This window comes from Dermacentor silvarum, chromosome 8, assembly GCF_013339745.2.
Source record: "Dermacentor silvarum isolate Dsil-2018 chromosome 8, BIME_Dsil_1.4, whole genome shotgun sequence".
Taxonomy (NCBI): Eukaryota; Metazoa; Arthropoda; class Arachnida; order Ixodida; family Ixodidae; genus Dermacentor; species Dermacentor silvarum.
This window is the reverse complement of record NC_051161.1, coordinates 158,044,503-158,057,937: the sequence shown is the minus strand read 5'-3', so window position 1 is coordinate 158,057,937 and position 13,435 is coordinate 158,044,503. Positions and strand designations below refer to the sequence as shown.

The 13,435-nt window shown below is 46.3% G+C and overlaps 1 protein-coding gene across 1 annotated transcript in view; it reads left to right on the top strand.

Annotated features, from left to right (window-relative positions):
* The window catches only part of LOC125947449 (neprilysin-21-like), a 49,779-nt gene that overhangs the window by 21,455 nt on the left and 14,889 nt on the right, over window positions 1-13,435 (top strand). Inside the window, exon 2 of the mRNA XM_049672189.1 lies at window positions 5,196-5,272. Within this exon, the coding sequence (XP_049528146.1) occupies window positions 5,196-5,272 (77 nt within the window). The remainder of the gene's footprint in view (window positions 1-5,195; window positions 5,273-13,435) is intronic.

Below are 13,435 nucleotides of genomic sequence, written 5' to 3'. Positions count from 1 at the left end.
CATCAAGGCTCAGTCCTCCGACCACTTCTCTTTTACAGCGAAAGCTGTATATCGCTAGGCGAAACGAAAAACCATTCGTCCCATGTTTCGATAAACGTCTCCATTGGCTGCGCCGTCATTACGTCGTTCTCTACGTCGCACCCAAGCGCGCGCGCCATTGGCAGCTAGCGCCGTTAGTTACATCGTTAGCGAACGCGTTCCCGCCATTGCCACGTTGACGCTGCTCTGCCCGAAACGCCTCCTCCTCGGCTCGTCGTTGTCGCATGCGTTCGATATCTCGAGTTAGCTCGGCGTAGCATCCGCCCGCCATGGGCGCTTGCGTTCCACCTCGTGATTTCAACGTGGACGTTTCGTCGCAGCCGAAGCCAAAATGCCGCCCGAGAAACTCCCGCCGAAAGCGGGCGTTGCCCCGGCGAACGCGTTCCCGCCATTGCCACGTTGACGCTGCTCTGGCCGCAACGCCGCTTCCTCGGCTCGCCGTTGTCGCATGCGTTCGATATCTCGAGTTAGCTCGGCGTCGTGGTTAGCAGCGTCCGCCCGCCATTGGCGCTTGCGTTCCACTAGAAACACAAACATGCAGCCAATATTTGAGAAACGCTTCAATATATTGTCGGCATTAACCCACTGCTAAACATCGGGGCCGCACGTTTCAGCTTCGCTGGTTAACCATCTGTACGGAGTGCTTGGGCGATGTTTTTTAATCTATATTAACGATCTTCCGAACTGCGTTCTTTGTTCTTCCATAAAGCTATTCGCAGGTGACTGTGTTCTCTACCGTAAAATTCCTAATTCTTCCGATTCCCAAGAACTGCAGGACGACCTTAACCGCGTAACTGAGTGGTGTTCTAATTGGTGCATGCAAATTAAAATAAATGCAAGGTCATGCGAATATCTCGTAACACTGTCATGCACACGTACTTTATTAATGGTGTACCTGTGACGTCAGTTACTTCTTACAAGCATATCAGCCTTCACATATCAAATAACCTTTCTTAGCATTCGCATATTGGCTATGTTGCTAATAACGCTAACCGTATGTTTGGTTACTCGCGCCGTAATTTTAGCTCTGCCCCTTCGTCCCTGAAGCTAACTCTTTACAAAACTTTAGTTCGCTGCAAATTGGAGTATGCTTCAGCCATTTGGGATCCGACTCAGTCTTCATTAGTTTCTACTCTAGAAAGTATTCAAAACCGCGGTGCACGCTTTGTCTTATCTAATTATTCTCGCTATGCAAGTATCTCATCAATGAAATGAACTCTTAACTTACCTGATCTTTCGTCACACCGCAAATGTTCCCGTCTTTCCCTTTTTCACAAAGTTTTTCATTTGAACCCTCTTCTAAAAGAAACCCTTCTTGCCCCTCCGTCTTATATTTCGTACTCAATAGTAAAAACCAGTCAAAAGACGAAGGACAGAGAATAGACGTGGCACACACGACGACTGGTTTTCCAGTCGTCGTGTGTGCCACGTCTCTTCTCTGGCCTTCGTCTTTTGACTGGTTTTTACTATTCAGTATGTACCAACTGACCCAGACAGCTACTCTACTTATATTTCGTCCCGCCCTGACCACAGCCTTAAAATCGGGGTGACATTGTGCCGCACAAACCGGTACAGTGACTCATTCATCCCTAGGACAAGCACGGACTGGAATCGCGTTACCGCATCAGTCGCACTCATCACCGACTCTACCAACTTCAAGACAGCTGTTCAGAATGCCTTTTGCTATTTTTCTTTGTATTTTTGCTAGCATTATTTTTTGTTTTTGACTCCACTCCTTTCTGTAACGCGTTCGGGCCTGGAAAGTACGTGAAATAAATAAATAAATAAATTCACCGGCTGCAATTGGTAAATTTCAATATACGTCGTAAATTAATTAACTATGAAGTTAATTAGTAATATTTATTAATTAGCCGAATATGTGTTTCAATTTCTCGTAATAATGTCCGCCTCATCAATGATAACAATTATGCTACCTGCTACAGGCGATTTCTAAAAATTCCATAAAACTTAAAAAGGAACACCCTGTATGTTAAAAATGGCACTTACTGAGGAGGGTGGGCGTGGAGGAAGGAGAAATTAGAAGAGAGCATTGCAGCACGACTGACATCAAGAAGTAACGGCCCAACACGTGATCGCCACATCAGAGCGCGCGGTAGGTTTAATGCTGCCGGCTGCAGGGCAGCAGCGCAGCTGAACGGGTGCGCACCGATTAGAAACTACTGCGAACCAAACATTATCGGCCAATACGTTGTCTCTCAGGGTCACGTGCTGACCCTATATTGCGAGGTAAACAGCGAAGGAAATGGCTTGTCGATGAGTTCGCTTTCCAAGACTTGCTGCCTCACGTAATGATCTCTCCTAGTTCATTTCTTCCTCCACGGGGGGCGGCCTCTCTCCGGCCCCAGGCAGCCTGTGTGACGTGTGCTTAAAGCGGGGAAACGCTTGGCCAGCTCGACATGACTCGGGAAAACAGTCGACAGTCGCTCTCGGTCTTCGCAGCCGCGCTGTCGTTGCTCGTGCTCCGCATTCTATAGTACGATTTCAAAATTTTCACGCCACTTTAGTCACTGTCTGGAAAACGATTAATCGAACTGCTTTCATCGATTAAACCGATTAAATTAAAGGTAGACATCGATGACGATTAATCGTTTTGCGGCGTACTTTTCGTCGATTAATCGATTAATCGTTCATCGATATTACCATCCCTAGGGCAGTGCAAGAGACTAAGACCCCTATATATAAAAAGTAGCGTCACGCTGTGAAGTATGCCGCCGCCTCCTCGCACACCCTGTCCGAGGCCAACGCCGCGTCGGTATTGGCCTAATGGCCTCACGTGGACCGTCGAGCCCCCGGGCGCTGGCTTCGTTTGTTTACGATCACGCTCCATCGCCATTTTCGCCAGAGAAGCGTCTACCGACTGGCGAGGAGCACGACGATAGCGACGAACACATTCGGCGATCGTCGAATCTGATCAGCGGTGAAAGATAAACAAGTGCACGTGTTTCAAGCGGTGTAGCCGGCGCAACGGTCGAAAAAGGAGCGCGAAAGAGAGGAGAAACGAGGAGGAGGGAAGGCGGAGGAGGAGAGTGTCGCTACTTTTTATATATAGGGGTTTTACAAGAAACGACGCACATGGCGCCGTTCAACCTGGTCTACGGAAGGAACCCGGCAACGGCGCTTGACGCCGGGCTACCGGACGTCGCCGACGAAGAAAATCTCGACATTGCCACTTATTTGCAGCGTGCCGAAGAAGGTCGACAGCTCGCCCGCCTGCGCATCAGAACCAGCAGCGGACCGACAGCCGACACTACAATCTTCGACGACGCTACGTCGAGTACCAGCCCGGCGACCGTGTTTGGGTCTGGACTCCGATACGCCCACGAGGACTTAGCGAGAAACTGTTACGTCGCTATTTGGGATCATATAAGATCATCGGCCGTATTGGCGCACTGGACTATGAGGTCGTGCCAGACGGCATTTCGCAATCACAGAGGCGCCGGGCATGACCTGAAGTCATCCATGTGGTGCGTCTTAAGCCTTTCTCCGCCCGTTGACGACGTTAGGTACTTTGTTACTTTGTTATCGTTTTTTTTTCTTTTTTTATTACGCGTGGTTTTGTTTTCGCTTTCGTGTTTGTAGCATCGGGACGATGCTTTTTAAGGGGAGGGTATTGACACCTATACATGTTTTTCTTTCACCGGTGGCCGCTTTCCACCGGCTAACAAATGTTAAACTTTATCGGTCGGCGCAGGACGCGCCTGCATCGGAAGCTTCTCGAACGTTATCTATGCTTCTATCCTTCGTCTGTGGTTACCATCGCTCATGTAATATGATTGTATGAGCGACGCGAATTGTGTAGAACTTTCTGGAAGACACGCGGGCATCAGGATTAATCTGGAACCTTCGATGACTGGTATAAAAGCCAACGCGTTTCGCCGCTGATCAGATTTAGACGATCGCCGACTGTGTTCGCCGCTATCGTTGTGCTTCGAGTGTAGGCTAGCTTTTGTGGGCACAGGTTCGCCCAATAAAGTATCAGTTTCGTCATACACATTTTACGACTGTTTACTTCAGCGACAATACTACTTGACAATATCGCCTAGCTATAGACAAACAATTAGGCAGAATAGACATTTAATTTGTAGCACTAGAAGTTGTTCCGCAAAGAAATCAAATGAGAAAGTTAAAAAAAACCAGTTTTGCTGATTTTGACGGATGTGCAAGTATGAGGCGTTATATCATATCAGAGTTCGTCAAAGGACGAATGTTAAAAAAGAGTAAATATTTTCTCCTAGAAATATGTAACGTAAGGTTTAGTTAATCAAAATGTAACAAAATGCCTTTTCTCATACTACAGTTTCAATTCTGATTGCACTATATTTTCTAACATCGGCTAGCAGCGCGTACAAGTAACATATCGTAATTAATTCAATGCAAGAAAAAAATACCTCTAACTAACATCTACTCTTGGAACAAAAGTTCAGATTTGAGCGTCGACTGAAGATCGTGGCGATGTTAGTAAAGTTTCCGCATTTTAATTTCTTAGCAGACCATATTCCTGGGGGGAGGGGGAGGTTCAATTTGCTTTAAGCATGTTTTCCCGTAGCGAGATTCATCCACATATCAAACTTTTTACAAGTCACTGTAAGCTGCCAAGTATGAGTTGCCCAAAGACAGGGGTGATATCACTTTAAGACTTCACCTTTCTCGCAGAATTACTCATTGCAATGCACCTTCCGGTGTCTAGCATGTAGCTTTTAGTTGTTCGTAAACTTACGCAAGGGGAAAATTTTTCTTGCAAATAGCCCCTGATGTCATAGATCAGAAGTTCTTCGGACGAGAAATGCACTTCCTTGCGTGCGTTCAAGTTATTGGAGGTAGACTAGAAAAGGTGTACAAGAAGTGATTGCTGTTAAATGCGGTTGGGACAAAAGTTCACCGTTAGACAACAGTCGTAATTCAATAATTTTAGTTTCTATGCAGGAACAACTAGGATTATGTTTCACATGAAAAGGGTATTCCTTTCCGAAATATTTCTTTGTTTTATGGTTGTCAGTCGTTTCACATGCTCACTTCTTTGTGTCCCCATTAATGCTTCTGAATTCTTGTGTACTGCTATTGCATGTGTCAGCAAAATTACTGCTCTCAAAATCTTTACGCAATCACTTTTACTGCTGTGCACTTACCCTTTGCAGACTATGTGCGAGAAGATAAGAGGTCGTGCCTTCTACTATGACCTGCACCCGAAGAAGCTCGTGCCAAACCACCACAGGTACATGCCACAATTGCTTCCGGTCATTTCTAGCGCTTTTTAATTTGTGGTAGCCCAATATGAACATTTTCGGAATGTTCATATTGGAATATCAAGTACTGAATTTCAAATCAAAACACGAACAGTCAAATGCACATGCATATAATTGCAAGAGGAATATTTATCTTATTATAACTCGGTACGACGAATGTATTCACTAGCGGTAACCTGTCGTCTACCGTCTCAAACAGATGGCTTGCTGAGATTAGTCAGACTTTGTCAAACCTCACCGTGAAAGTTCACTGTCTAACTTCATTGAAAGAAACTGTGTCGAGCATTGAAATGTCAGTCCAACACCTGTCTGACACCTGTGATAAACTACTAGAGGCATCCAATAGACACGGCAAAGAAATCGAGCTTCTAAGCAAAAGAGTAACTGAATGACATAAGCCAGTACAGCAGGCAGCAAAATATGGAAATTCACGGACTGCCTGTGACAGACGGAGAAAATTTGCTGACTAAAGTTAGCAGCTTTGAAAAGAAGATCGGTTTACCCCCAATGGAAGCTAGTGACGTTAAAGGGTTCCATCGCCTTCCTTCTGGACCAGACAGAGTGCTTGTGGTCATGATCCGTTTTGCCAATCCAGCCACAAAAGCTGAATGGTTCTCAAAGCAAAGGGAATGTGACGATGACGTCAGATTCTTTTGATAACCTGACCGCTTTCAACAAGAAGTTACTGTGACTCGCTAAAACAAAGGCTAAAGAAATGAACTACGACTTCGTCTGGTCAAAGGAAGGAAATGTTCATGCTCGAAAGCAACCAGGAGCACGAGCCATTAGAATCGCTTGCGAGGAGGAGATTGATAAGATTGCTTAAGAGCATGTACCTGCAGGGCTGCGCAGAACACTTGATTTACGATAGCATATTTCACTTCCGAATCATTTTCTGACATGTTAAAAAATAGTGCTTACAATTCGTGAAACACACTATCGTTTTACAATTTAAACTCCCAGAACTTAAGAAATACATCAGAACAAGTAGAAGCCGAGTTACAGAAACTCACTCAGTGTTTCGAGACGGAAAGCGAGGTGGTGGCGTGTTTTTATACGTTCATAACCGGTTGTCCTTTGATATTTTATCCAGTTATTCTCTTGTTCATGATGACATTGAAACAGTCTGAATTGTTAATTGTAGAGTGGCCGTAATGGTAGTGTATCGTCCCCCTCAAGGCAATTTTGATAACTTCTTTCGGTGGGTTGATTCAATTTTGAAGCATGCAAACCTTAATAAATGGCGCATCATTAAGTTGGGTGATTTTATTATCAACTTGCTTGAACATAATCCTCAAAAGATTAGGTTGAGTGAAACAATGCTGTAAAATGGTTGCTAGAATAATATTGCTTTGCCCACGCCTATATGACAACACTCGCAAACGTTAATAGATCTGTGTTTTGCTAATTATCCTCCGGATTGTAATATGTCAGGTGTATTTGCATCTGGAATCAATGACCATTTGGCGTTCTTTTCGCTCTTTCGGAAAAGCGAAAATGCGTGGTCCCACACGCCCGCGGAGAGTTTACGATAAGAACAGTATCGCTTGCTTTTGTCATTTGATGTCCACTATCAATTGGGCTGACGTATACAATGAAGCAGGCTGATGTCGTGCGTACGATATATTTAATGAAAAAGTATTAGAATGGTATGACACTGCATTTCCGACACAAGCTATAAAAAAGCATAGGAAGGCTAGAAAAGAATGGTTGACGGGAGCACTTTTGATAAGAATTGAACAAACGAATAAAATGTTTTCTCGCTTTTTGGAAACAAGAAACACGGATGAGCTAATTGAGTTTAAGAAATTCCGGAACAAATTAAACTCACATTTAAGGAAGGCAATGTTTTTATTCTATATTAATAAATTTTCATCTATCTTGCACAACCCTAAACTACTTTGGCAAGGTATCAACTCAATGATAGGGAGCAAGAAAAAAGACCTCCCCTCGGAATTAAGGATCAATGAAGTAAGCTATCCTGGAGTCTTACGTGCTAATAAAGTTAATTATTACTTTATAGCAGCAGGTGCGTACCTTGCATCCGTTAACACTAATTTAACCAGGACTATAGACTCATAGTTACCCTCCTGTAGTGACGATTCTATATTTTTGTCACCTACAGCAACAGATGAAGTTGGGAGGATCATTAATGCCTTTGGAACACGTGTTCACCAGGAGAGGATGAAATTGCTGCCTACCCTGTAAATGTGCTGTTAATATTGTCGCTGGCCCACTTACGCATATATGCAACAGAATGCTCCTCACTGGAGTATTGCCAGAAAAACTGCAAGTGGCGCGTGTCACCGTTTTCTTCAAAGGAGGCCGCAAACACGACCCGACTAATTATCGTCCAATTTCGGTACTGCCAATTTTCTCAAATGTAGCTGAGCGTGTACCTTTTAATCGGCTAAACAATTTCATACAAGCTAAAAATTTTATTTGTAAACAACAGTGTGGTTTTCAGCCCGATAAATCGACTCACACAGCATTGTTAGATATCAAACATACCATAATTAACAATTTTGAAAATAGACTGCTCTGTGTTGGAATTTTTCAAGATTTTTGTAAAGCCTTCGACTCTGTGAAGCATTCAATACTACTTAAAAATTAGACACTAACGGTATTCGCGGAGTTGCAAATGCACTTGTGAAGATATATAACTGAACGGCCACAATATACACAGATGCATGGTGTAAAATCTTATTTTGGTACGGTCTCTGTTCTAAGAATCGCGAAATTATAGCTGCTAAAATTTGCCCTCCGCGCAAAAGCCCTTTGTGGCCGCGTCTGCGTACTTTCGCTCGGGTAACATTTCTGTTGAACCCTACACATGGCTGGAAACGCTTCAACAGACAGCACAGAACCTTCCTCTGCTTATTGGAGTTGATTTTAATGTCCATCACCCCACCTGGAGTGTCTCAAGGCCCAATCAACGAGGAAGATATCTTTACGAAGCCATCGAACGTTCCTCTGTAGAAATCTGTAACACCCCTGACACCCCCACGAGAATTGGACTGCATAAATCGCAGAAAGACACGACCCCTGATTTAATCCTCGCCAGCCCCAACTTTGTGTGGCACTGGATTGCCCACAGCCAGTCAGGGGCAGTTATCACCTCCCCATATTCCTGACAATTAATCGTAAACGCCTCCGCGTTAGGACGACCACCGAAATAACTAACTGGGGAACCTTTCGGACTCATGTTACTGGATCGTTCACTACGATTGAGGGTCACGTGGATATATTTCAGCAGGCCCGTTCACTCGCGCGAGAAACAGTACCATGCGATTCTAACACTCATTCAATGGACAATCATTTGGCCAACTTATGGAAAAGAGCAGACTATTTAGTATCAAGATATCGCTCACGTGGTAAAAGACACAATGACCTTATGAAAATCAAGCGCCAATTTAAGCTTATGAATGAGTATCAGCTCCAGCTTCAAAGCGAAGCCTGGCAATCCACCTGCGAGCGTCTCGGCCGCGTCCTGGGACTCCAGGGTCTTTGGCGCATTTTTCGTAGCCTTAGCGGGAAAGGAAGGGGAACTCTCCATTGACCGAGCTCTTCACGAAAGCAGATCCCGTAACAGTAGAAGAGGAAATCATCACAACTTTCTTTCCCCATGCATCACTCACTCCGCCTGTGCCTCCAAACGTCTGCGCCATACCGAAATCTGACCCAGATCTTGACCGCCCATTTAGCATGGGAGAAATGTTAGCAGCAATTAAAAGCGGCCGCCCTCGATCAGCCCCAGGGCATCACCGAATAACATGGCAAGAACTCCGCAACCTTGGAGAAGAAGCTCAGGACGCTCTACTAGAAGTAATTAATGACCTGTGGGCTTCAGGAAGCGTACCTGAGGCACTTAAGCTCTCTCTCATTTATCCCATACCAAAACATGGCACAAAACAGAACGTCTACAGTAACCTCCGACCAATCTCTCTGACTTCGACGCTTTGTAAACTCATTGAACGCATGATTCACACGCGTATATCCCATTACCTCGAGATAACCCGGCCTGGTTACAACCCAGCTCAGGTGGGTTTTCGCCCTAACCTGGGCACCCACTATTGCCTTTGGCTGCTACGACGCGTTATTAACCGCACGTCACGAAAAGTGTTGCCTGACTACTTGCTGGCCGTTGACATGCAGAAAGCGTTCGACAACGTTCGCCATGATGTCATCCATGAAGAGCTAGCTGGTCGCTACCCCTGCCAGCGAGCCCAGACATGGATAATGAATTTCCTTGCAGCTCGGCCCATTCGCCTAAGTGCGGCGTCACCCGGATGGAGCCCAAAGACTTATTACCTGGACAGAGGCGTTCCGCAGGGATCCATCTTATGACCGACGCTCTTTAATCTGGCCATGTGCAGAGTGGCTTAAAACGAGACACAACGGCTAGATTTGCCATCTACGCCGATGATATAACTATTTGGACAGAAGCAGCAGATAATACTAACAAGGAAATAATGCAGACCGAGCTGCAGGCAGCTCTCCTCAGTTTAGAGGCCACGCTTAATGAAATAGGACTGCAGCTCGCTCCACACAAAACAGAACTTATCAGTATAGATGGAAAGCATCGCACCAACTCCAACATGAGTATCTCGCTGCACATTGGATCGCACACCATACAGTCCAAAAACGGACAGATCAACGTTCTTGGCCTGCCTATAGCCAGCTGCAACAGCCCACAAAAGTGGGTATGTAGCCTCCGACAGGCATGGCCAACCATGTTGCACACAATACGTCGACTCTTTAACAAATATGGGGGAGCATGACCACAGGCATGTTGTACCCTCGCCAAGGCTGTGGCAATCGGTAAAACCTTCTACGGTTCACCCATATACACGTTCTCTCACACGGACGTCCGGAATCTGGAACGCCTTCACAGGGCCACGCTGCGCACTGTCACGGGGCTCCCTAAACACACTAAGATACCTGCACTTGAACGCGCTGCAGGCTTGCCTCCACTGCAGGACGTCATCCGCGAGGCCCACACCCGACACCATATCCGCATGGAAAATACTCCGCAAGGTCGTCGCCTTCTGGCCTGGGATGGCCAGCAACATGACGACGCACCTCCTCTTAATATGTCTTTACGCCCTTGGGAAACCCCGATTGCTTCTCGACGTATTCGCCGTCCTATATCTCGGAACAACGTTCCTGCTCGCCATCTTCTTGCCACACGTCAACTCAAGGAAGCGAGCTTGGACAAAATCGACATCTATACTGATGCTTGTATCTCAAATGACCGGGCCTACATGGCATGGGTTTGCACGCAGACGACCGCTTACTCAGGAGCCTATAGCTGCCATCTCCCGGTACCCCAGCGCATGCTGAAGTCCTGGCTATCTGGCGAGCCACCACAAGCCTCCCATATACCATCCGGAAGTCTGTCCGCGTTTATACGGATTCGCACGCAGCCTACTCTGAAATATTTGGCCCAGCCTCGGAAGATGCTATAGCTGCTGCTATTCAACCTATCCTTCGTAGGCACGAGAAGGCAAATAGTCCGATAGAAATCATCTGGACGCCGGAGCATACGGGTGTGCCTGGGGGCAATACTGCGGCACACGCCGCTGCTGCTTCCGCAGGTGGGTCGACCAATGTTTCTCAGCCCCCACCCCTCAGGGTGAACTCGTATGACCTCCTAAGCCAAATGGTTCCCTCGGTAACCACCATGCACTATGTATGGACGTCCCTGCGTACTGCAAGCAAACAACGCCTGAAGCAGGTTACCCGCCTGCCCTTTTCTCAAAGAAGTCTTCACTTTCGCGCGGTCAGGAGCTTTTTGTAAATAAGGTATTTGCAAACTCGGCCTACACACCATACTCTGTGGCAAAATGCCGACATCCCGACATTACGACTGTTACGTGCACGCACTGCAGGCTGCGATGCCGTGCAGACGTTCACCATTTACTGTGGCAATGTCCCGCGTTCGACAGAGGCAGAATGGCCATACAGCCATTACAGTTTAATAGCTACCGTGAAGCACTGCTCACGGATCCTGATACGCAGTTATTATTTGCAACATATGCTAGCCGGAGCGGCCTGATCAGGGTGGTTTAGGGGGACCGACACACCACAGCACTTGTCACGCACCGCCTCAGTACGGGTGCATACTCCTACATCAGAATGCCTATGTCTTGAGACAGTGAATTATTTGAAGAGTGACGACATTAATGCCCCATTTACCCTACAGAGGACCTGTGCCTCCCCATTTCTAAATAAAGGACTTTCATTCATTCATTTTGGTGCGATGAATTTTGGTGTTCCGCAGGGTTCAATTTCGTGCCCTCTTTTTTTTACGGTATATATTAATGACATTGTCAACATTCCATCAACTACTAGCATTGTGCTGTATGCTGAATATACAAATGTATTTTTTTCTGGTTTTAATTTTAAAGTACTGGAGCAGCAGTGTAATGGCCTGGCTGAACCGCCTATTCCTTTGGTTGTCTGTCAACCAGCTTCAATTAAATGTCAAGAAGAGGTAGTTTATGCTCTTTCATCCAAAAAACAAACAAACCATTAAGTCATCATATCAAATTAGAATTCAATAACTCGCGTATTAAACAAGTGTATAGTTGCCGGTTTCTGGGTGTATGCTTCTGCAGCGACCTAGGGTAGACAGATCATGTGAATTATATTAGAATCAAAATGGCGAGATCTATTTGGTATCGCATCAGGCCTCTTCTTCCACAACAAGTCAAGAAATTTTGCTCTCGTTCATTCCCATCTTGTATACTGTAACCTAGTATGGGGTACGTGCAATAAAACTGATTCCTCTAAACTGTTTTCACTTCAACAAAGAGCCCTACGAGCGTTGTGTGCAGGCCCAGCAGTCAAAGCAAATGTTTTCAAGACTTGCTGTGGTCGCGATCTCTCTCATTCCTATAACTTGACTTGGGCAGTTTACATTTTCTATAAAATCAAGCAGGATTTCGATACTTTCAATAATACTTATCTGTCGAGGGATTTTACATATTGTTACGTGTGGACAGACACACACGAAAGAGGCTATTTACAATATATTTAAACTGGAACCAAACCACTTTGCTCGCGCCAAAAGCCCAGACACACTTCATCGTCTTGCTCGCGGCGGCTCCTCTCTTGAGCATCTCTAGATGATATTGTAATACAACCCACCCCCCACCCCCCCGGCGGCTAAAGCGCCGTCACGGTGCTGTTAAATATCCAAGGCGCTTGGAGAGGTGTAGGGCTTGAGTCGGGCAACGTGGACAATATCACTGGTTGTCACAGCGGAGGACGTAGTGGGCGTGGCTATAACAATTTCATAGGTGACATAGGTCGCTTGGTGGAGCACGCGATATGGGCCTATGTAACAGGAGAGCAGTTTTTCACAAAGGCCAACTTTACGCGATGGTGACCAAAGCAACACGAGGGTGCCGGGCCCGAAATGCACATCACGGTGACGGAGGTCGTAGCGTTGCTTCTGTTTGTCTTGAGACACTTGCAGACGAGCACGCGCAAGTTGGAGAGCATGGTCAGCACGAGCGATTGAATCACGGGCATAGCCGCTAGTTGAAGCTGTGATGGACGGAAGCACAGTGTCTAGTGGTATCGTCGGGTCTCGGCCATACAAGAGGTAAAACGGGGAAATTCCAGCAGTTTCAAGACAGGAAGAGTTGTACGCAAAGGTAATGTAAGGTAGAGCCAGGTCCGAGCCATGGTGGTCGGCTGAAACGTATTTCGATAGCATGTCTGTAAGGGTGCGGTTCAAACGTTCAGTGAGGCCGTTCGTTTGTGGGTGGTAGGAGGTAGTAATTTTATGCTGTATTGAGAAGGCACGCATGATGTCATCAATGACTTTGGACAAAAACGTACGGCCACGGTCGGTGAGCATTTGACGTGGAGCACCATACATCAAAATGATATCGTGTAGGAGGAAGTCCGCAACATCAGTAGCGCAACTGGTCGGAAGAGCGCGTGTTATGGCATAGTGGGTCGCGTAGTGCGCAGCGACGGCAACCCACTTGTTTCCTGATGTCGATTCCGGAAATGGGCCGAGAAGGTCTAAGCCGACACGATGGAATGGCTCGGAAGGGATGTCGAGCGGCTGCAGGTAACCAGCGGGGAGCTGGGAAGGCTTCTTGCGTCGTTGGCAA